This window comes from Candoia aspera, chromosome 2, assembly GCF_035149785.1.
Source record: "Candoia aspera isolate rCanAsp1 chromosome 2, rCanAsp1.hap2, whole genome shotgun sequence".
Taxonomy (NCBI): domain Eukaryota; kingdom Metazoa; phylum Chordata; class Lepidosauria; order Squamata; family Boidae; genus Candoia; species Candoia aspera.
Window position 1 is genome coordinate 147,783,270 of NC_086154.1, and position 24,765 is coordinate 147,808,034.

The 24,765-nt window shown below is 42.8% G+C and overlaps 1 protein-coding gene across 3 annotated transcripts in view; it reads left to right on the forward strand.

The window, feature by feature from the left end:
- The first annotated feature begins 2,579 nt into the window (after positions 1–2,579).
- Positions 2,580–24,765, forward strand: part of OTUD5 (OTU deubiquitinase 5) — a 58,577-nt gene continuing 36,391 nt past the window's right edge. The window contains exons 1-2 of one of the 3 annotated variants that reach the window (XM_063294154.1): positions 2,580–3,787; positions 12,142–12,235. In XM_063294154.1, the coding sequence (XP_063150224.1) occupies positions 3,203–3,787; positions 12,142–12,235 (679 nt within the window). In that variant the 5' untranslated portion in view covers positions 2,580–3,202. The remainder of the gene's footprint in view (positions 3,788–12,141; positions 12,236–24,765) is intronic. The other 2 variants (XM_063294152.1, XM_063294151.1) reach the window with 2 other exon arrangements.

Sequence of the window (24,765 nt, forward strand, 5' to 3'; positions counted from 1 at the left end):
CAAAGTTCTTGCTGTGCCCTGCAGAAATGAGAAAAGTGGTTGGACTAGAAAAGGACTCGCTTTGTTCTCATGCTGCTTGGGCATGTGATGTGTATGATCTTGGTTTCACATCAACTCAGGTTCCTGTTTGTGTACAAACGTGAAGGTGAAAGGTCCCCTGTGCAAGCACCGAGTCATGTCTGACCCTTTGGGGGGACGCCACTTTCGCGCCGTTTTCTTGGCAGACTATAGCGGGGTGGTTTGCCACTGCCTTCCCCAGTCGTCGCCTTCCCCAGGACTGACCTTGAGTGGGGGGAGGTTGGGTGTGCAATGAGGGAGAAGTACAATGTCAAGCATATTCATGGGACAGGGGTTAATAGAGGGTCAGGAGGCATCATTACTGAGGTGTACTAGGAGAGATGTTGGAGAGAAGAGATGGGCGCTGTTGTAGTTTTGTGCCAATAAATGACATTGGATGAAAGCTCCCAAGCAGTTTCATGCTCTATCTTATTCCATGTAGTTAAGGTATTGGAGAATTTGGGGGTGAATATAACCACTTACTGAGGTCCTGTGCCAGCTACTTCCATTATTTTAAATATCACTTGGAATATGATTCAAATCATTATTCCGTAAAACATTTTCTAACTAAACTCTAGAAAAAAGAAGGAAAGCTTCAACCTAGCTGATTATCCTTCCTGATAAAAACACAATGTTTTGAAAGCATACGCTCTTGGCATGGAAAAGGAAGCCTGAGTGGGGCTGGTATGAATGAACTATTTATTTTGGAAATTACATTGATACCTAGAAATGCGTAAGATTTGTGGATCCATATGAATGGGCCTGGAGTTGGTTTAAAAAAAAACACCAAACTCATCCTTAAAATAAGGACAGTTTATTTATTTAGGGTGGTTTGAGTCAAGAAATCTTTTACAGTGCATAACATTTAAACATCCAAAAACCTGAAATAAATGTTTAGGATCAGCCCCTTTAACTGGGTGCTCTCTTTTGCTGCTGAGGAATTTTAAGAGAGGTGTTTCAACATATTTGGAAGACACCAGTACTAAAAAAAATCATCAGCTATCAAGGAAAGGGTGGGGAACCTTGTACAAATATACAGCTGCGAACAGGGTCACCTTAACATATTCTGCCCCCTGTCTGCTCCATAGATGGCTTGAATTGCATAACTTGGATACAAGAGTCAGGTTCAAATGTTGTCTCTGGTCATACATTTCCAGAATGAGTTGGTTAAAAGCTTCAGAAAGCACTAATGTGCACTGAAAGAGATCATCCATCATTCACAATAGGGTTCGCAAAAATCTGGACCATGCTAGACCGCAGCAAACTGATTCAGAACTACAGAAACCTCTTGCTTCTTGATGCCCTCATCTGGATGTTTTCAGCTCAGCTCTAGGAGCCCTGTTCATGGTCTCTTAGCAGCTATTACTAAGAGAAGCAGCGCCTCTAAACATGGAGCACGTTTTAAGTATCATGTGCAATGCCCATTAGAAATTTTGTCCATATGTGTTAAAAAAAACCCTTTAAAACAGGGGTTCCTAAACTTTTTGCCATCACACCTCCCTTTAGTGTTATCTTAATGTACACACCTCTCCTAAAAATCCAAACACCAAACACAAAATGAACACAAACAAACACTAAAAACAATACAATGAAACTTTGGGAAAGGAGGATTTATTAACTAAAAGGTTCTTCACACTTCCCCTGGACTCTGTCTGTACCTCCCCAAGGAAGTTACACCTCAGTTTGGGAAACCTTGCATTAAAACCATATTTTTGGACATATTTCTTGGCATCATAACCCGTTGTATTTAATAAACTCTAAAAACGTTGCAGAGCTATTTTTCTAAGTACATCTACAAAAGAAAAACTAATTTAATGGTTACTTCCTCTCTTTAGATATAAGTATGCAAAAAACAACTTCTTTTAGTTTATAGGTTGACACACTATTCTGTTCAAATGCTTCGGAGATACGATCGGCACACTACGAAACGTTGGGACTACGATTCCCAGCATACCCAGAAAGCATAGCCTTTGGATAAGTACTCTGGGAATTGTAGTTTCAACAGTTGGATAGCCTCGGGTTCAGGAAGACGAATATAAAGCGCCGGAACACGCTTTCTCGGTCCGGACGGTTTAGGAATCAGGACACTGGGAAGTGCGCAGTAGCCAATCAGATCGAAGAATTTCGGGACGCCAAATAAGCCGCAAGAACTTTTGCCTCAACCTATCAGTTTTTACAGCCGGGAAGGCCCCCAGCCAATCAGAAAGACTCTGCCCCTTTCCGCCAATTATAAATGCGATTTGCATCTGTTGACGAATTAAGAGATGGTAATTATATTTGTAGCCCTATCGGCACAAAGTCTGCTGCTAAGAGAGCTAAAAGCTCCCGCCTCCCTCACTCGGTCCAACGGCGGAGCGGGGAGGAGGAGGAGAACCAAAAAGGCAGGATAACATCTAACTGACAGTAATGCTGACTACTCAGGAAAGGACTTCCGTCACTCCCAGCCCATGAACGTTTAAATCACGTGCCCCTCAGCCATTAAGAGTGGGGCGGTTGCTACGGTCTGCCTAGGGACCACCTCACCTGTTGCTAAGGGGCGTGGAAACGGAAGTTGAGTTCGCCGGGGTCAGAGGCCGGCTGTGTTGATGTTGACACTAGGCCGGGCCCATAGATGGGCCGTAGTAGACGCCGCTGTCAGGAGACCGCGAGAAGCCCGGAAGCCGTAGGAGCCAGCGGGAAGAGGCCCTTTCAGCGGAACTGGGCTGCTCGGGACGCCCGCTTCCCTCTGGGCGCCTCCCGGGGATTGAATGCTTCGCTTCCTTCCGCCGCCCTGCTGAGCTGAGCGGAGCTGCCGTGGGACGGCGATACGTTGTGATTGAGCCTGTCATCCGGGCACTCGCCTCCACCTTCCCTCTCCTCCTTTCGACAGAGGCTCTGCAGTCCCCTTCGACTCCTCGCCCGCGACGTTGCCCCTTCCTCCCTCTGTCCCTCCCGGAGCCCTCCTCATCCGGGTAACCTGCTCGTGGCTTAGCCCTTTTCATCCGGGCACCCGCCGGCGCTCGGCCCTCGGAGCGCGGCGTTCTTCGCCCGGCCGCCGCTTCCCGGACACGCGCCCTTCCGCGCAGCTCCTGCCCGAGGCTCTTGCCACTCGGTGCTCCTCCTCCTCCCTGCCCCGTCCCCTTCCCTCCCCGTCCCCGCTTTGGCCATGACGATCCTGCCCAAGAAGAAGGCCTGCCCGGCTGCCGGAGACGGAGACAGGGACCAGCCCGGCTCGAGAGGGGGAGGCCCCGGCGGCCCGGGGGGACCTGGCGGCGTAGGCGGCCCTGACCCCCGGGGCTGCCCCGGCGCCGATTCCCACCCACGCGGCGTCGGCGTTGGAGGCGGCGTCGGGCCCGGGGACCCGCACTCCGGACGCGGCGGAGCCCGTCCCCGGGCTTCGCCTCCTCCCCCGCCGCCGCGCTGGGGACTGCCCCCCGCTGGGTCCCCTCCGCCGCCGAATCCCGGAGTTGGAGCCGGAGGCGACGGGCCCGGCCTCGGCCTACTAGACCCTGGAGTGACCGAGGCGCGGGGCGGAGTCGGCGGCGGCTGCTGCTCCGGGCCCGGCCACAGCAAGCGGCGGCGGCAGGGGGGGCCTGGCGGCGGGCTAGGGCTCGGCGGGGCTGCGGGGCCTGGCGGAGGGGGAGGCAATAGTCCCGAACAAGATGAGGTCGGCGCCGGCTACAACAGCGAGGACGAGTACGAGACGGCGGCAGCCCGCATCGAGAGCATGGACCCGGCCACCGTGGAGCAGGTACCCTCTAGCGAAAGGACACGAAAATTGAGAGGGGAGGTCCCTGGACGGGCGTGCAAGAGCAGAGGGCAGTGGCCCGGAGCCCGTCGGAAGCCACTTTTAGTGTGATGCTGTAGCTAAAGGAGGGACTTGGCTCATCTCTGGACTATAAGACAAGAATGGTTTACTTAGCCCCCTGTGGTTAGAAATGGTCAGCCGAGCTGTGAATGAATAGAAGCATACGGCTGTGCTCCAAATTACTGCCCCTGTGGGCTTCCTGATGAGTTTGCTCCGTAATGCACGGCTTTCCTGACTATCTACAACTGCCACTTAACGCGTATGAGCCGGCTGTCATGTGTCTTTTCTATTGAAAAAAGTTCCACCAGCTTTAATTTTTAGTTCGCTTGCCAGTGGCAAAAAGGTATGCGGATTTAGTGCATTGGTAGCAGTGTGTCTGAAATAATTTGTTAAATTGTCAGGATTGTATCATAGGGAAATACCTTTTCCATATGTTGATGTAGGTATTTGTCCTTTTTATTCAGGAAGAGAGGTGGTTGAAAAGGGGGTTTGGGGTGTGTTATTGTAGTAAGGCGTTAGTGTACAATCTTGAAAGCAGGGAGAACAGTAATTGAGGAAGTGGGTGTGAAGGTGAACCTCCTCTGCTAAATCTGCTTAGCTGATGGAGGAAGGCTTTGCTGACCGGCGAATATGAAGCTGTAGAATAGGAGGCAAAGGAGAATGGGGATACTGAGGGAAGGATGAAGGGAACCTTTGGATTCAGACTTGTGAAGGAGAGGGGAGGCTGTCCATTGGAGTGCTTCACGGAAATGTGTCCACAAGGGAAACATTGTGAGAACAGCCTTTAGTTTTGCTAATGTTCCCTGATGGCCTGTTTGGGAATAAAAGGCAGGTGTTCTGTCACTGTATATGAAGAGACTTCCACAGACTCCAGATAATCTTTTGATAATGGCAATTATGGCATTGTAGGCTCTCGTTTCTTTTTTGCCTGCCAAGAAGTTTTTGCTCGCAAGTGAGTCTCATGTACCAATAGATTACATCCACTTATTTTGGTTGTCTCGGGCTTTTTTCCCTGCCAAATTGGTTAGGCTAGTTGATTGATGATTCACCTTTACCTCTACAAATTTATGTACCTACACTGTGATCAGAACTAGGATATCTCACCAATCGATTTTATCCTCAGAGGGCAAAAAAAATTGGGGTGTGAAATTTTAACACTAATGGTGGGCAAAAAAGGAACAAGAGCCCCATTGTATCCAGAAAAGAAGACCGGTTTATTTTAGGTTGGGAAAAGCTTGAGAAAGGACCATAGGTTCTGATAGGAAGTGTTGTAGAAATCAGTGAAAATAGTGCTATATATTCTTTCTGCAATTTTGGAGGAATTGCAAATATAGGCCTCCGTGCTTGATTATTACTGATCAATGTGTGATTATAGCTCTATATTTGGAAATTATATAACAATGTGGGGGATACCTTTACAAGTTCAACTAGAGAGATAACTGATGTTAATGTGGCAAAAAAGGTAGCTGGAATATTCTTTACTACCATCCTAGCCTTTCTTTAGAAGTGATGTGAAATCCAGATGTCAAATGGTTGAAGCAGAATAGTTGGCTTGGAATTTAGCTTAAGGTTCTGCCAGATGCAGCAATTTAAACACATAAAAATCCAAATTTCTCTGCTATAGAAAAAGAAGGCAAGGCAGCTGTTTTAAATTGTAGCACTGTGGATTTGAGTCCAGTGTTGAGGGAAAACCTATTAAATGCAACAATTAGGCAACAAAGCAAGTTGTTTTGGAAAATTGCCAAGCTTTGTGTATTGAAAAAGCCCATTAAATGTTTATACTGATGTATCTAAAAGTTTGGGGCAAGTTAATTTGTCTGTAATCACAAACTGTCAAATCAAAAAGCTTAGTTCACTTAAAAGGCTTCTGAATAGTAGTGCAATTCAATTAAGTTCTGGGGCAGGCCAGCTTGATACTCTGTAACTCTGTGGTGACAGATATGCCAGATCCTAATTGGTGTATGGTATTCTGTTAAGCACATGACTGGAATGTCAACAATAATTATGAGTAGAGAAGTACAGTCTGGGGCATGTGAACAATGTGTTTTAGGATTAGACCATAGTTTGCCCTTTTTTCTAAAAAAAGTGGGTAAATTTTGGTATGAATTCATATCAGTCTATGTCACTTGGTGTCTTCCAGTTGAGTGGGTCTTCTTCACTTGGAAACATTGCTTGTGAGTATGAGGTTGTTTCAGAGGCTTAGAAAGTTGTTTTATCACACTTGTTTAACCACACTTGAATAGCCACACTTGAGGTGGTTTGATTAACATTTGGCAGCTACATTATTTAATAAATAGGCTATGTGCACTTTTGGAAAAAAAATTAGTCCGGCGGCTTCCCTAGGGATAAGAGCTCCAAGTTGTAAGCCAGCTACAGTGATTTGGTGTTACCTTGGTATTTTAACATAGTGCCAAGTATTCTGTTAATAAAGCAACAGTTCTTATGGAGCTCATTGAAGGAGACCTGCATAATATAAGTTCTTTCAGACCATGCAGGGCAGCTCATCAGGCATGTAATATTCTTTCTGTTTTGCAGTGTTCCTAGATATAGCAGATAGTTCTGGGGGAAGATATAAAAAGAGCAAACTTACTTGCAGATATGTTGAATATTCTCACTGGATTTTTTTTGGGAGGGGGACATATGTAGCCAGCATCATTAGTTCATAAGGTTACTTTGAATTCCACTGATGTAGAATCGCGTTATCACTGTCATCTTCATTAGAGTATTCTTTGGAGCTGGGACTCAAGATAGTTTCTGAGGAAATGGTTATTTACTCTAAACTGTCTTATTGTTGTTGAATGCTTTTTCAAGACCATAGCAGTTATGAGCCTTAAAGTGTATTTGCTGATCTCTGTATATCTGCTTACTTAGTCATCAAAAATGAATTTACAAATCTGAAAAGAAATTAAGATGAACTTTTGCTTTAATCTTTCTACAGTTCTATAGAAAGTATCTACTGCTGAGATTTCTAACCATCTACCTAAACATCTAGGTTTGTTGGACTGTAATTCCCATCACCTTCACCAAATATCAATGATGGTGCGAGTTACAATATAAAACAATACAGTTTGAGGGAGCCATATTAAGTAAAATGGATGTAGTTTTTGCTTTTAGTTTTGTTTTGTTTTTGTGCCTTTGAGTCAGTCATGACTCCTGGTGACTGCCTGAAAAGTCCCTGCAGTTTTCTTGGCAAGATTTCGGAAGTAGCTTGCCATTGCTTCCTTCCTAGGGCTTGAGAGAGGGTGATGGGCCCAAAGTCACCCAGCTGGCATCATGCCTAAGGTGGGACTAGAACTAATGGTCTCCTGGTTTCTATCGTGATGCTTTAACCACTACACCAAAGCTCTCTCTAGTTTTTGTTTAGCCCCCAGAAATCCACACTGCAAAATGTGCTGCTAAGTAGCTCAACAAGCCCTTCAGCTAAATGGAGTTGAATTCCATATGTGTATGGTTCTGTATAAGAATTGAGGTTTGCACAGAAAAGGATAGCTTGAACTATTTAGATTTTTTTTTAATCGTATGGCATAGCAGTTTGGTGTTCCTGCTTTTTTTTTTTTTTCTTGCTGGGAAATCCTTGTGAGGTCCAGCAGCCAGATGTGTAGACTATTTAGCCGTGACAAGTCATGATGCCCGGGGTGCACCACAAGGAGGCTAGTCTACATTGCACCAAGTTGGGCTGAAAGAGAGGGACTGGCCCAAGGTCACCCAGCCAGCTTTCATGCCTAAGGCTGGACTAGAACTCACAGACTCCTGGTTTCTAGCCCAGAACCTTAACCACTAGACTGAACTGGCTCTCTAACTATTTAGATAAGGCCATGTGATACTGCATCATGATTACAGATAAATTAGGAGACATTGAGCAAGGATTGCATCTTATTTGAAGAACATTTGGCACATGACATGCCATCAAAGCATTCAGTTAGATCAGTACCTTTATTGTTGCCCAGATTACCAGTATTGTTGCCCAGATCAGTCACTTGCTGAGATGGGCAGCTATAGAAATCAAATAAATACAATTATTGTTGGCCATGATATATGATCTGGAATAGATGAAAAGTGTCCTGCCCCTCCCCAATTAAGGATATGAGGAAAGGAAGGTGTTAGTTTTCATACTTTACAAAGTGCCCAGGCAAATTACACTATGTTTTTGTGCAATTTTCCAGCATGATTGTGATAGGTGTGTTACACATTTCTTATGAATGGATGAAAGTCACTTGCTATATTGATGGATATACCCAGATTGGCTGTAGTCATGACTTTAGCTGGTTTCCTTTGTGCCCCCCATGTAGTTACCCACCCTTTTCTCACATCTCAACATATTTATACATTTATTTCCTAATCTCAATTTGGAAGTGAATTGGTAGATGAAGAAAGGACAGGGAAGGTGGAAAAATGATAAATGATTTTGAACGATTGAAGTAGTATGTGGCTTTTTATTGAATAGAAAGAAGATGAACAAAAGTGTTACAGTTGCATAGTTGAGAAGTCTGGAATAACTGTTTCTTAGTCCTATAAACTATTGATGCCTTTCTCATTTTGAGTTGGGATGGAGAATAGAAATGCACTCTCTGTGATGAAACTTGAAATGAAGTAATCGTCCCTGCAAAGTCAGGCACTACATAAAGCTACATATATAAGGCCCTCTCTCTTAGTGCACATTCATTTCAAGGCATTGGGTTTATCTCTCTTTTTACTTATCCCAGAGACAAGTTATATAACCTTATAATTTTGGCATTACCCGGTGGTCATATGTGAGAAGGAATTTCAACCAGATGTTAAGTGGGCTGCAAGGTGAAGGATAATGGAGTTCTCTTTTCTGTGCTCAGCGTAGGAATACAGCAGGTTGTTATGTGAGAAGCAGAATACCCCATGTTTTTTCTGCCAATCTGTGTGGAACAGTGAGTCTGCAGAATGGTGTCTTTTGTGGACTAGCAAGTCTGAGTATATTGTTGACATATCTCAAGTTTCCACAGCCTGGGTCTACCTTCCAGGTGTCTGGACCACAACAATCAGAAATCCCTGAGCTCTCTGTCCGTTGCTGAGAAGTCTGGGGCTTAAAGTCATCATATATGTGACATACTCAGGTTGCAGAATGATCCCATACCTTACAATAATTACAGTGCATTTTCTGTTTAGGTTTATATTCTCTGCATCCTAATGTGTCAGATCTACTTGAAAAGTTTCAAATGAACTGATCAACATAAGGGTCATTATGTTCCTGCCTTATCCAGTGAAAATTAAAAGTTCATCATTGATCACTTTGTGCTGTTCCTGATAATAGTAGAATTCATTAGAAATCTTCATGCATACAAGCCTAAGGAATCTTCACAGGACAATGAGAAACAGATTAAGGTTTTTGTTTTTGTATTTTTCATTTTTCCCTTCAGTGATAAAGGCTGCTAAGTTGGCAAGAGAGGCATGCAATATATAATCCACATGTAATGTGCAACCTGCTAAACTGCATCTTTGAGTATTTATTTTATTTATTTTACAAATTTATTCACCGCCCATCTCACCCCTACGGGGGGACTCTGGGCGGCTTGCAATACAAGTATCCAACTCCCTTTCCCTCTTCTTCTGTAAGACAAGCACAGCAGTTATGAAATGGGCTCTGCCAATCTGTCACAGCTTTAAGTTCATTTTGCGCATGGCTCCATCACTCCCTTCTTTGGGGGACAACAACTCCCATCTTCAGTCAGTCAGCACTCTCATTTTGTCATGCTAATAAGGGGGATGGGGGCACACAAACATTTGGAGGATACTAGTTGGGGAAGCCTGCTCTGTATTCTCTTTGCTAAGTATTAATGGATGATGTCAGAATGCCAGTTTCAAAAGCAGCCAAAGGAGGAAGGATCCCACCAAATACATAGCACTTGTAACAGCAGTTTTTTCTTTCTGGGTGTATATTCCTGTTTCTGCCACACATTTGTTCACTGGTGCTCTTTGCCTCCATGGAGCAGAGCTGGAGTAGGCCTATACTTCTAGTAACAGAACGAAATATGAGTTTGAAAATTTTTGGTTTCAGTCTAGCTTTAGGTTTGAAGCCACTAAGTGACCACTAAGGTACTGTTTTGTACTTTCAATCTTCCTTTTAAAAACAGGATTGATTAATTATTAATCTGCTTTATGCCCTCCTTGTAATTCTTGTAGCAAAAAGCACTCTGCTGGATTAGGGATTGCTTTTTGGGTTTCAGAAAATTGTTGCATGACTGAAGTTGAATAATCTATACTCTGTTTGCCAGATTACGGAAGGCAGCTCCCAGAACTAAAGAGAAAAGGAACATCAGTAGAGGTTTCCAGAGGAACCGTCAATCACCTAGTCTTTTTTATGTCCCTGATCTAGTGCCCTGACTCTGCAAATACATAGTTCTCTTTCCCTCATCTGTTCAGACGGAATGTAGAATTTACTGGGGGTGGTAGGGAGTGGTGAAAGGGTAGAATTGCTAACAAAGGGAATAGAAAATCTCTACTACTTTGAAATCTAGCTCTCCCTGTTGCCAGTAGATGGCAGTGAAACTATTTGAGCCAAAGACAAAAGGATCAATAAATCTGGAGTAGTAGTCTTTTGAATTACCATTAATAAATGTTTTTTGATTAATTATGTGCCATCATGTTGGGGTCAACTTTTAATGACTAAAGTAATTTAATAGATTACTGGAAGACTGTGTGTAGTGGGTCATTAAGTGATCATTTCTTGAGCACAATGAAGATGTACCTACTCAGTATAGGTAGGTCTTGATTAATGTGGTTAATGAACCCCACAAAATGGTCGCATTATTCAAATTTGCACTATTCAAAGTGATATTTCTGTGGAAAATAGGGTAATTGGTTCCAGCTCGACAGAAATAGGCAATTAAAAATTTTAAACATAATTTTTTATGTTTATTAATGGAATGCCGTATAATAGTAAAAGAGAATAAACCCAGATCCAAAGCGTACCTGCTACCTTCTGTGTTCTGCAGTTAGCTTCGCACTAACTGAATTTTGGCTTGCATTAAACACGACCTGGTATCAATTCATAATTTGCACTAAATTGAATATTGCACTATTCAAACTTGCACTAATCGCAACCTACCCATATTCTTGAAGCAATTGTCATGCGAAATTCTAGAATTCATAAGTGAATGTGTTTATCCACAGGATGTAATTTAATACCTAGGAGAGAAGGAAGGGTTAGTTAATTCTGTGGTTTTTAACAGAACCTGGTATGTGGGAGAAAAATTAGAATGTGAAGAGGGTGTTTTTATTTTTTCCTTTGAAAAAAAAGCAAATTTCTAATCATTCAAGTTGCAGAATTGGATATATTGGATATATGGGTTGGAGAACGCAGGAAACCGAATTGTATAACCAGGCATGACACTAAGTGCTGCTCTTAAAGCTCTGGGTATTTGCAAAAAATATGGGTGTTGTACCAAAATGAGCTTGTAATCATGAAGCCTCTGGAGAGGTACCTTGTGCTGTATGAGTTCCTTAGGTGTTAACTTTCTGCTTCATTGCCTGTAGTATTCCCTGTGCAAAAACCATGGAAGTTGAAGAGCTTTGATCTGACTTACGACTGTGGGAATTGTGCTTACTGGGTACAGTCTAAGAAGTTGGGACTGACCTATAATGCCTTAAATGACTTGGGATCAATAAAAGGGTTACTTCTCCTGTTACAAACCTGACAGTCTGAAGGCCCTTTTGAAGAATCCCATGCTGTCAGCAGTCCATCTTTCTGGCACATGGGAGACAGCCTTTTCCTGTATTCCTCCCAGAAAAGAGAGCACTCCCTCAGGAGCTGTATTTGGCCCCTTATTCTCTTGGCATTTAAAAAAATCCCTGAAGACATCTTTCATCAGGCTTTTAATTAATTGAATGCAATATAAATGTTATTGTTAATTTATATTTTTATATTCTGTTTTGATTTTTAAATTGTATTAGCTGCCTTACGTACTTACCAGAGTAAAAAGGCAGAGTATAAATCAGATATATAAATAAAATTGTGCACTTTCCCATTAGTGCCAATCCTATACAGTACTATTCCCTGATTACAACATCATTTGGAATTAACTGGGGGCATCTTTATTGATTAACTCGGTGCTATAATGATCACTGCTTGGCATGAATCAGCCTCTAGTGGGCAGCAGAGTTACATATGGTATGTGGAAAATCTTTTCCAATGTGGCTTTTCCACCTGGTCCCTATTTTTATAAGAAATCATGGGTAGAACAGGAGAGAAAGTTGGTTATGTTGCCCTCCCTCATTTGTGGGATGGGGATGCTGTCTAACTTGCTGACATCTGCCCCTCCTGTCACCAGCAGGAACACAGATTCGAGAAGGCGCTGAGAGAGAAGAAAGGGTTCATCATAAAACAGATGAAGGAAGATGGGGCCTGCTTGTTCCGGGCTGTGGGTAAGTCCTGCCTGCTGATGGGATCTACCTTAGAGAGGTTGGACAGCAGGCAGCACTCAAGCTGAAACGCATCTCTGCCCTCAGTTCTCCAAGTCACGTACATGCTCAAATCGAATATTTACACCATGATAGCTATAGTATTTCAGATCCAGTGTTAGATTTCAGTATTGTAGATTTGATCATTAACATGGTGACTCATAGTTAACACACTTGACAACTGGTATTAGGCTGCTTGCAGCAGGGATTCAAAAATCCTAATGTCCAGTAACTATTGAAAATTGGACTTGATTACTGGCATATTGGAAGTAGGGTGATCATCCTGCTTTTTGTTTGCCTTGTTGCTGGCACATTTTCACTTTTAACCTCTTTGGTTCGTTTTCATTTTGATCCCTAATACAGCTTAGTTCATTTGGCACTTACTGAGGTGAAGGTAACCTCTTAACCTGAGCCAGAGACCTAGTTGTAGGATGGGATGGAGTCAGATACTTGGGCAGGTTCAGACTTTTCACTCAGTTTTTTCACTGAGCTGGAAATGTTAGTAGCTTTTAACTTTTGCTGAGGAAAAAAAATCCACATATACTTTATTATTTTGTTAAACTGAAAACTGTTTTGGTATTAAATACCTGCTGTTGGATACCTGATTGATGTTTGTGGAAGAATCTGTTGCCACGTATATATTAGCGATGGAAAACCTCTGGGCCGCTGGGTCTCATCTTGCCCATAAAGCAGAGAACCACTTCAGTTCATTACACTTGGGAATGCCTCCTGGTTGACTGCCTTTTCTCATCAGGAAATAGAAATATTGGCAAAGCAGAGTTGTTGCTTGAAGACACTAATGCTTCAGAGAATATTCTGTCCCACTCCCTGGTGGGTAGCCTATGGGACTGCATGTGCCCCTAAAAACAAATCTTTGGTGGCCCCCTGGGCAACCCTGAAGGGGATGGGGTAAAAAGTTCTGGCCACGTTTGAAGGTTTAAGGAGCAAATGAATGTCTGATGCCTTGATCCATCATCTTTATATGTGTATTCCTTCAAGTGATTGATATGCAAACGGGAAAAATTGACTTGCTGAAGGATTTTCACATAGTGCAACAATGAGATGTTATTATAAATTATTTTAAAATAGTAATGTTTATGAAGTACAGGGCTGAATTTATTGTGGGTACAGTAGTCCCAATGAATTATGAGCTGTGTTGCTCTTTATCAGCAAAAGCTTTTTTCATAGGCAAGCAAGTTATAAGGCATAACTGAAATCTACTGTTATAAGATCTTTTTCTGCCCATCCAACTCAGCTGATCTGATATTTCTTCTGTAATGTCACTATCTCAAACTTAGTATGTCCAAAATTTAACATCTTAGTTTTCCTCCCAAGCTGTCCTCTCACTGAATCCTTTTTTTTTTAATCTATTGGTGTTCCTATTTACTTGATTGGCTAGCCAAGAATTCTTAACTTTGAAATGCTACTCTCAGGTGTTGTTCACAATCATACCAGTTTTCCTTGGACAGGATAGTGAAAATCAAGTTCATCTTCATCTGCTTGGCAGAAACCCTGGTTAATTTTATTGAACCTTGCAACTGTCAACTTTACATTGCTCCTGCCCAAATCATTTTATATTTTTATGGATAAGGAACTTTTGGCCTATAACCTGGATGTACCCAGTGGGTCTTCCTCTTTCAGTCTCAGTTTGCTATATCCTCTGTATTGCAAAGACACTTTAAAAGACTGCAGCTTTTCAAATGTGCATGTGATTTATTTGGGGGAGGCATGGCCATACCTGGGTAAGGAAGAGCCCATTCATCCCCTTCATGTGCTATGAAACTTCCTTTCCTGTGATGCAGTTGTTCCAAATGGATACTTTCTTAAGCATAAATGTTGAGTAGTAAAGCGAGGTTTGGCTGGGGAGGAAAAGGGACAGAGGGGAAGAGGAAGAAAGTATGATTGTGAGATAACTCCGTTTATACCTACTGATGATGTGTGGCTTTGAGTATATTTCCTGCAGAAAAATGCTGCACTGGCTGGAAAAGATTTCTCATCTCTAATCTAACTCTGCTTCTATTGGGTCTTTTGGTTTATTTGTTTGTGGAATGTTCTTTAAGTACACGGAATCCTACAAAGATCATGTATATGTGATAGTGTTCTTCTCCAAGGATTGTTGAAAATTTGATAGGAAAACAAGAATGAGGAGTGCTTGGGAAAAAATGGTATGATTAAGACTGGGTAGAATATGTGTTGATTTCAGTTGCATGCACTTTTGCTTAGTTATAATAAAATACAGGTAGTCCTCGCTTAACAACAGTAATTGGGACCAGCAACTCCATCACTGAGCGATGTGATCATAAAGCGTGACGTCACATGACTGCACCAACTTATGACAGTTCTGATTGCCGTCATTAAGCAAATCCCATGCAGTTGTTAGGTGTGACATCATGTGATCACTATTTGTGACTTCCTGCAGGCTTCCCCATAGGCTGCTTGTCAGAAGCTGGCAGTGAAGGTTGCAAACGGTGATCACGTGACTGTGGGGATGATTCAACAGCCACAACTACAAGGACCAGTTATAAGTCTCCTCGTTCAGTGCTGTTGTAACATTGAACGTGATTCAAAGTTCAAGTGGTTGTTAAACAAGGGCTACTTATATAGCTAGGACTAGGAAATGATCCAGACCCTTCCCAAAATAATGAGATTTGAGGAGGTTCTTAACCTATTACCTTTATCACATGGCTGCCATGTGATAAAGGTCAATGGTGTTTCAGTACTGGGAGACCGTTGGTCAAGAAAATAGTAGAGATGGATAAGTGAATGTACTTTTGGAACAGAAGTGCTGAGAGAAAATCAAGAGAGTTTTGAAAGTGAGGAAAAGAACTTTGTGCAAGATTAGGGACTGGATAAGAAATCAGTGAAAAGTTTTAGGAAGGATGTAGGATCAGATTGATGAGAGTGGTAACTGCCTTCAACAGCTGAGTACTGGGTGGATATGATGGTGATACAATAAAAAGCCAGAAGAAAGGTTAGAATTCTCAAGGCAAAAAGTGTCCAGGTATGGACAACATATTTTGCTGAATGGAAAAGAGGCTTACCATATTTTTATAATGTTGTAAGGTGTATAAGTGGAGTGTCAAAGGGAAAAACATCACTTTATGCCTGATAATAGGGTAGATGCAGACATGAATAAGGAGATAAGAAATTGGATAGAAAGATAAGAGCCACAGTCCTAGACATAATCAGCTTGAGCGGATGGGAGTATCACAGCTAATTATGGAAATTGGATTAAATAGAAGGCAGATCATCTGGGATAGAAAAGAGGACTGGGTGTTTGTATCAGGAATACTGAAAGCCATGGGAAAGGATAAGACAAGCGGAAGGTAGAAATAAGAGAATGCCAAGGACAGAGCCCCAGAAGCAATCTGAGTATAATTGTTATCCCACAGATCATTCAAGGCAGCTCTGTTCTAAAATGAGTCTGAAGTGAAAATGAAAAATCATATGCTGAGTTTCTGTTTCATTGGACTATTTGTTCAAATGTTTTGCTTAAAGAAGGAATCAGTCTATTATCGGATGTAATCTTCTGGATCTAGATTAGATTTTGTTTTTCAAAAGCAGTTTAATTACTATCTCTTTTAAACTGGCTGGTACCTTCCAAAGGAATTTTTAAGCTCTTGGACCAAGCTGGACATCCTCTCCCTACAGAGATAGGTAAGCTGAAAAGGACCAAAATTAACACCCAGTGATTGACTAAAGTGCTATAGCCCACCCAGCTGTTTACAACATAAGACATTTCTGAAACGGTTCCTGAAACCACATTCTTGGAATTCATATGTGGCTCTCAATTGTTGTAGAAGTCTGAAGTCTGAAACTCCCATTCAACAGGTTACTTTTGAGTGAGAAAGCACCCCTTTCTGTTAGTTTCTTTTCTTCCCCACAGCTGGAGAAAATTTACTAGAAAAGCTAGTGACCTGGTTGGTTTTACAAGAAATGCACGCTAGAAATTTCCTGCTAGGTAGTGGTAATGAGAGTACTGACCACTTTGTTACTCATGCGCTGAGTTTTCTGAGTAAAGCCTCATTTGTACTTTTACAGGATTGGGTCTGTGCAGAACACCATAGTGCTGGATGAGACTCTGCCCTCCTTTTCATATGTAGCATAATCAGTGGTAATTTTAAACATGATACATTAATATAGCAGGTAACATAGGTAGCAGTAAAATTTGAATGGGGCATCATTTGGACAAAGCCAAAAAATAGGCCCATGTGAGATGAAGTACATATAGTACTGCAATAATAAGTCTGGATTCAAATTGTAACATAGTCATGCAGTTGTCATGAATCTGGACAAACTATCAGTTAGCCTCTATTGCTCCATCAGTAAATAGATTCAATTTAGTTGCTGTTATTACTCATTGGCTACATTCATCAGGGAGCAGACAGTAAGCTACTGAATGTCGCCTGTTTGCTGTCACTTTGCTCTTCTTTGTTTTACATGTATGGATATTCAAAGTGGGAAATGTATAAATTCATACATTGTCTGAATTTGGAATGATGGCTAAATACATTCAGAGGCGTAGTGCTTCATTTGTCAACAATTATTATTTAAGCCCAACAATCCTTGCTTGTATCAGCATGCTGAATTTTGAAAATTTACATGCAAGCTCTGCCTGAACTCGGGACTCTTCCTCTGGAATTCCAGATTAGCCTTTTACAAGTCAATGCTCTCCAAATGTATTGTCACTGCAATTTGTGGAACTTCTATGGGCATGTTGGCTGGGAATTGCAATAACATCACATCTGGAGTACAGCAGCTTAGGGAAGATTGCTCCAGATGATTCATACAAGTAAGCCAAGTTACTTTTTGCTGCAGTCTAAAGAATCAAAGGCAATATGCGAAGACCTGCTACAACAGCAAACCAAGCTGGCCCTTAGCTTTATTATTCTTGCCTGGTGGGAATTGGATAACACTTCTAGGTAGTAAGAGCCTATAGAAGTTGGCCCTCCCTTCCACATGGATATATGTCTTTAAATACTGTGCTAGCACCATTGATGCACAAAGCATCTCTCTTGCTGTTGTGAAGTCTAAAGAGAGCTAATATCATTACTTAACTGGGACTTTTTAAATCTTTGATGCAAGCTGGAGATGTTAAAATATCAGTTACAGTCTAGCATAATAATCTGGGAGATGGGTTTGGAAAGCTTGTAAAAAAGTTGTATCCAAAACTGCTGAATGGGTGCTTCCTCCAGAGAGCTCACTGACCAATAAAAATATCCTGTTTCATATGGAAGAATTTATAGATGTGCCATTTCCTTCCCTTTTTATTTTTGAAATGGAAGCAAATAGCTTTGTGTGCTGCTTTTTGTTTCTGAATGTCTTCCTGCCTTTCAAGTGATCTCCTAACTCCTACATGTAAGTGGTTTTCTCCTGCTTCTGTAGCATAGAGTGGCTGCTTCTCTTTCATTCAGGAAACCAGGAAGCAGCAATAAATCTCCATTGTGGGACCCAGAGAGCTACAAGTCTGCTTTTCAGGCACTTCCACATTCCACATTAAATCATGCAAAATTTAGTACATGTCGGACTGTACTATGTTTTAGGTTGGAGTGCTACTTTCCAAGCATTCCTTTCTGTTTCCTGTACTAACTTACTATTCTTCCCTTTTAAATACCTTAAACAAGATCATTCTGTGCTTGTCTTTTTGACTGCTGTTCTCCGCCAGTTTGGATTTTGTTTAAATACTGGGTTTTGGGAGAGTTGACGTACTCATATTCAACCGTTGAGCTAATTTGATTCAACAGTTAAAATGATGGATTTGGCAACTCATTTTCTTCCCTTGGAGAGACCTTAAAGTAGCTTCTTGTATAAACCTATTGTCTGCCCCTTCATGTTGCTTAGATGCTCAATTTCATTATCCCTCCCATCACCTACTTGGCATTTTTTACCTTATTGGTCTATCAAATTCTGTGTATAAGGTCTTTTTGTAGCCCTTGAAATCATAGTTTACTCAGTCACCTCTCTTCTGTGTTGGTGGTGTGATTTTGGACACAGTTGAATGAGCATGAGGCTTACGTTGGAAGTAGAAGCAATGATACTGCAGTTAATTGCTGTGTGTGGTTGCTTTTTCATAATACCCGTGAGATTCATGCACATAGGTCATAGCCAGCCCAGAGCCTGCTTTCGAAGCTTCCACAGCTGTGGAACTGTTTGGTGCCCCAGTGCAACAACAAAAAGTAAAGAAGGCATACAGGGTCTGCTGGCTCTCTTATCCCGGCTTCAGCAGACTTGAATCCCTCTTCACAATGGCTTTCTACAGCCTTGCTGCTTGTAATCCAACTGCTGATAAACTTTCCAGTTCGTATTTCTGAGTATTCGTCAGCTCCTCTGCCAGCATGGGATTCAAACTCAGAACAGAGATTTGGGACAGACCTCCCTTGTTTGGTACTCTACTGGACTATATATAATATAGATGGATTATTTTATCTATCAGGATAACTGCAAGCAAGAATCTTCTTCAGCTGTCTTGAGATCACCTACATTGTAGTCACTTCATGGCCACGCTGCTTCCAAACTGCATCGCAGATTTCAGTTAACTCCATGTGCTAGAGTGGATAATTGGTCCATTCCGAATCAGTCCTTTCATGGTCTTGATTAGTCGACCCGTAGTCCCTAGAAAAGCAGAAGTACAGTGAGGCAGACCATTACACATTGGCCTTCCGCTCCGTATTGTTCTCGGATTCAACCACCAAATCACGTCTTCGTCTACGAGGCTCCTCAGCATCCGAATGGGGTTCAGAAGCTTTGTACAATACTAGGACTGTCACCTCACTTCATCCGCTCTTGCTACCATCCATGGTCCCATTTGCATCTCAGACAAAGGCCATCATTGTTTGAACAAAAAGAGCATATCATTCTCTTCCATGGTTCCTGCTAGATGTTGGCACTGCCTGCACCCAGTCTTTGATTTTGGTCACGAGGTTCAAAGTTACGATGGTGCTGAATGAGGGGGACTTAACGACCGGTTCTCGGAGTTGCAGTTGTTGCAGTGTCCCTGCAGTCGCACCGCAATTTGGGCACTTGGCAACCAGCTCACAATTATGACAGTTGCACTGTCCTGTGTTCACGTGACTGCCATTTGTAACCTTCCATGCTGGCTTCCTATAAGCAAAGTCCATGGGGAAGCCAGTGGGAAATTGCAAATTGCCCCCGTTCCTGCTGCTTTTTTCCCCTAGGAGCACCCAGGTGGCATGGGGATCTCGTACTCCGTAGCGCCTGCTCACAACTCATGGTACCCACCCCCAGCACCCATCCACCTGCCCCCACTCCATAGTACCTGCCTGCAGCATCTGCCTGCCTGCACTCCGTAGTGCCTGCCCACGGCACCCACCCACCCACCCACCCTCCGTAGCCCCTGCTCATGGCACCCGCCCGCCCATGCTCGGTAGTCCCTGCCTGCCCATACCTGATAGGGCCAGCCCACGGCACACACCTGCCCTCCCACACTCTGTAGTACCAGCCCGCAGTGGTCACCTGTCTGCCCATAGCTCTTGCCCGCTAGCCTGCTTGCCTGGGGCGTGGTTTCAGCTCCTTTTCCTGTGGCACAATCATGTGAGGTCCTCGCCTAACGACAGCAACAGGGACTGCTGGGATTGCTGTTGCTAAGCAATGCAGTCACATGATGTCATGCTTTACGACCTCATTGCTTAGTGACAGAAATCCCGGTCCCAATTGCCGTCGTGACCTGAGGACTACCTGTAGTCTCTCAGTTGCATTTCTATGTCAAGTTGTGTTGCAACTTAGCTCAAGTCCTTCTGCATCTACAGCACTTCATCTTCCTGGACATCTGAGAAGTCTTTCCTTCTCCCTTTGGAATTAATTCACAGGGGCAGTGATTTATATTGTAGAAGAGCTATTTCTTTACTGTTGTTGCAACTTGGTATGCTTCAGGTGCTGGTAGAGAAGATCTCCTTCCTAAGAAGAATCATGTTTTGCAACAACTGAGTGATGTGGCAGTTGTGCCTCCAGTTGTTTGCTTCACCCATCTTTGGATGCATTCCTTACAGGTGTGGTATTTCCATTCTGCTTCTCTAGGCATAGACAGTTCTCTCAGTTCTGCCCTGTGTCAAGGAATCTCTCTCCTGATTGTTGATTTCAGACAATCCCACTGAAGTTGTTTCTTTTTTGCCCCTTTCCTGAGTGCCTATCCTCACCACTGCAACATTAACGTCTGGATGGGGAGTTTACTTCTAAGACAGGTGTTTGGTCCAGGTGAAATACATCTGCTTTTCCTCATAATTAAGAAGGTATATGGAGCCTCCCAAAGCTATTTTTGTGGCCACAGGTTATATCAGACAATTCTGTGGGACACGAAGAGACAACCTTGCAAACGTTTACACCTCCTTTGCATTTTGCATTACAGATTTGACACTGGTGCATCCATCGTTCCATTTTTTTAATAAACTTTATTAAATGTCAGAATATAAGTAAAATGTATAAGAAGAGAAAGAACTTGAAGGAAGAAAAAGAAAAGAAAGAACTTAAAATTGCAGAAACAAAAAGAGAGATAGAAAGAAGAGTGACTTCCAACTATCTTCAGTACAAATACAAGCATAAAAATACATTTTACTCTATCTATAAAACACATTATTTCTATGTTCTTACGCAATCCTAATTGTCAAATCCCAAGATTAAAACTTCATCTTTTTCAGTTTCAAGCAAAAAGTCCAAAAGTGGTTTCCAAGTAGAAACAAAGTTCGTCCGTCACTCCATCTTCATCCTGACAATTCATATGCCTAGAAGTAACAACATCCTTGCTGCCCAGATCAGCCATTTCGGCAGCCACCGATACATGGAGATGATGGCCCTCATTAAATCCTACTGAGGCAACCCCAGGGTCAATCTGTTTATTTCATTGGATATCGGACAGTTCCTAACCTTTTGCAGTAGGGTCCGGATAGACCTCCACCCCCTCAGGAATGTCTTTATTTTTTTTAATGGACCTTTGTTTTATACGCTTCCACATCTTGGTGGCCTTGACAACTGCAGTCTACCAGTTGTTCTCTTCTTGGGAATACCTCTGCCTCCCAACCGACCCATACTCCTCTCCATCCATCCGAGATGAATTTTCCATCCAGAACTCATTTCCTTCTACTTAAAACCTGGGGGCTTCATTTGCACAACCCCTCTGAGACAAGGTAAAGCAGTTTATGCTTGCTTCTTGGAAGCCTTTCACAAGGGCTTCTTGTGCAGCTAAATGAATATCCTTTGATACTTTGTCCAGAAACAGGAGTTAGATTCCCTGCAATGTCAGGATCATTACCTTTTGGCTTTTTTTTTTCCATTTGAAATAGTCAGGCTTGGTTCTTCCTTCAATAAAGGTGTTTCTGTTGCCCGTTCTTTTTCACCTTTGTCAGGAGGTTTTTTTTTCTATTTTGCTAATTGTTTCCTTAAAGTATAAGCTCATCTCTGTCCTTCAGCTTCCCTGTTGCTTTTGGCCTGCAGCCTCTCCCTTGTTCTCATCAAGTTAAAATGTTGAACCCTCTGAAATCAACCTTCTCTGGAAGGTAGCTTTTTGGGTAGCTGTGATGTTGGTTCATCAAGTTGGAAAGCTATAGACTTTACAAAGAGATCCTCGCCTTGCCCAGATATTTCCTTCCAAAGTCAGTCTTTGAATGTCTTTCACTTGAATCAAAACATATTGCCTACCATTTTTCCCTACCCCACGACACCACTGGAAACATTGTTTAATTGGGGGGTGGGATTTCCATAGGGTTCTGCTGTTTTGCTGGAGCCATTGTTTATTCCTCAACTTCCAAGAGATATTTAAAGAGAATAGCCTTTTTGTATAGCACTTCTCCAGATGAGTATTGGCAGCTATCAGGCTTTTTTTACAAGCAGATTAAATCACCCTGTACTCTTCCAATCTGCACGCCCTCCAGAACAGCAGGGACACCATCAGCATCTTTCCTACAGTGTATTCCATTACTGGAGTTATGCCAAAAGACCAAGGACCTCCATAGCTGGCTTTCTCAGCCAGGGTTCTGTGGAGCGCAAGGGGTCACTACCCGAGAGATCACGATTTATTTTAAAAATTATTTCAAATTGGGGCAACTTCACATTAAAGAGGCAAGTTTCCTTCTTTAGTTTAAGAACACTGTTAATGCCCGTAATACTGGCCTACATATGAAACGCATATAATGATTTTGTAACCTCCGGCCTATAACTGAGCCTGAATGTGCAGGGGTTCCCCCAGTCCTGAAAAATATTTCAAGGGTTCCCCCAGGGTCAAAAGGTTGAGAAAGGCTGTTCTGTAGATTGGATCTCTGCTTCCAGAGAGATGCAGACTTTGAAAGAGCCACCCTCTCTTCTGTTGCCTTGTGATGATGACCATACCCTCTTCCAGGTAAGAAGCTTGCTCTTCACACACATGTGCATCACAGTGATCACAATAAGGAAGAACCTTCTTCACTTGTAACTTTGAGTGGCCATCTGTGAATCCAGACAGCCTGTCCTCTAATCCCACTTGGTCTCAGGTGACTTCTCTGTTCCTTCAAATGCACTGTGTTGGTCTTAGGAACAGAAGGGTTTTGGTGGGAGCCACATATGGTCATGTAGTGGGGGGGGGGGGCAGAGTTCCTGCCCCAAAACTCTGTAGCCTCTAGAAGGTTCTCACTGTGACACTGCACATAACCTGTCAATGTGAATTCAACTCAAAAAACAGCAGTTGTGGGTAAGTCACCAGTTCTTATAAACCATATTTTATTTTATTCTCTTTGGGTGTAGTGTTCCAGAAGGTGTGAAAGTTTAAACTGCTTATACTACTTTTGAAAAATGGGGAAGGAATGAGGGAAATCATAATGCCCTAAGGAAAAAGGCTGAGCTCCTCCTGGAGCAGGATATGATAGCTTACATTAAGCAGCTCTTTGGAATCTACACTTTCAACTCATTCCATGATGTACTTTTTTGTATTATTGTTTTTGAATGAAATTAAGCTCACAGGTGGTAGTTTGATCTGTTGTCTGCAGGGGGCAGCATAAGGCATTACCTTTACCCAACTTCAGCTGCTGCCCAAAGATAAAGCCTTCCAGAGAAGTCTCATACTAACACACCCAGTATTTATTGACTCAGCAGGCTGAAACCCTTGGAGAAAGCATGACTCTGCTTATTTTTTTAGTGACTCTGCATTTTTGAGAGAGGTGGGACTGGAACAAATGGCCAGAAGCCTCTGCTTCTAGTCACGCCAGGCCGCAAGTGTATACATATATGTGGAGACCGAGCAGAAAGTGTTACAAAAGACTACAAAGTCGGTATCATTCCAAAACAAAAAAAGATACACCTCCATAATTTGGTGCAAATGGCCAGGAGTGTGAAGTAGAACTGGCAAAACTTAAAAGAATGCCTTCTCTTGCTTCATTTAATTGACACTTTAGATGTCTATCTGAAATTCCTACATAGTGCTGCCTGATTCTGTTAAACTGCGTACACAAAGTAGCCCAGTACATTTGCGGCAGTGAGATTGGCAATATCTCTCCCAATCTACTTTCAAAGGCAGGAGGACCTGGGCTCCCTCAGACCACCGCTCTGTGCTGCCCCAAGCAGTAGCTTCCCCTCTCCCATGCTCTGAACACATGACATAAATCCACTTCTTACTCTGGAGGCAGAGCCCTGTCAGGAGCTCCTTCCAGCTGATGGGAATAAAGAAAAGGTCTGAGGATCTTGTTGCCAGCCAGGGTTTCTCAGACAGGATAAAGGAAGCTTGAGCACCGTTCTGCTTAATGTATCAAGGATAACTTAGGCACTGATAGACCTGTCTTCCTTGAATTTCTTACCATTTTAAAGACATTTCTGACAGTTTTACCGTTTTCATAGAATTGCCATAAATTAATCATGAACAGAGCTATATGGTTTTTCTGTTTATTAGCATTCTTTCTACTGCAGTGGCTGACCAGGAATATGAATAACTTGGTGGATTAATTTCCTTTTACGGTGAAATCTTGTTTTAACTGACTGACTAGGGAGAGGATGTATCCATTATTCACAAGCAGTTTATGTGATTTGTGTAGGTTCACATCATTATGCAAATGATGCAAATTAAAAAAAGGCTTTCTGGGTAGGAGGATGGGAATGCCTGCCAAGTGCCTCTGAAGAGGGTCCAGTTGGAGGAATAGGGTCCCTCTGTTAGTTTGACTTGCTGGAAGCTCAGCATCCTGGCTTCCCTCAAAAAGAACAGTAGAAAGAACTGCAAGTGTGTCGGAGGGGGAGGTGATCTCCTCTCTTTGTCCTATCTCCATGGCTTCTGACCTTCTGCCTCTCTGCTTCTCTCTGGCCTCCCCAGAACCAGCCCCACACAGCAGCCTCCCCAACAAGACCACTGTTATGCCCCCTTCTCACCTGGCAGCTGTTGCCATTGTCCTTCTTAACTTAAGCATCACCGTCTCAGTCTTCAGTTGGGCCTGAGCTGGCTGAAAGGTTGCAGGGCTCCGTGGTAGTACCCCAACTCTTTGCCGCCCAAAGACTCCTCACTGAGGAAGATGGCCCAGCTGGGCCCTTCA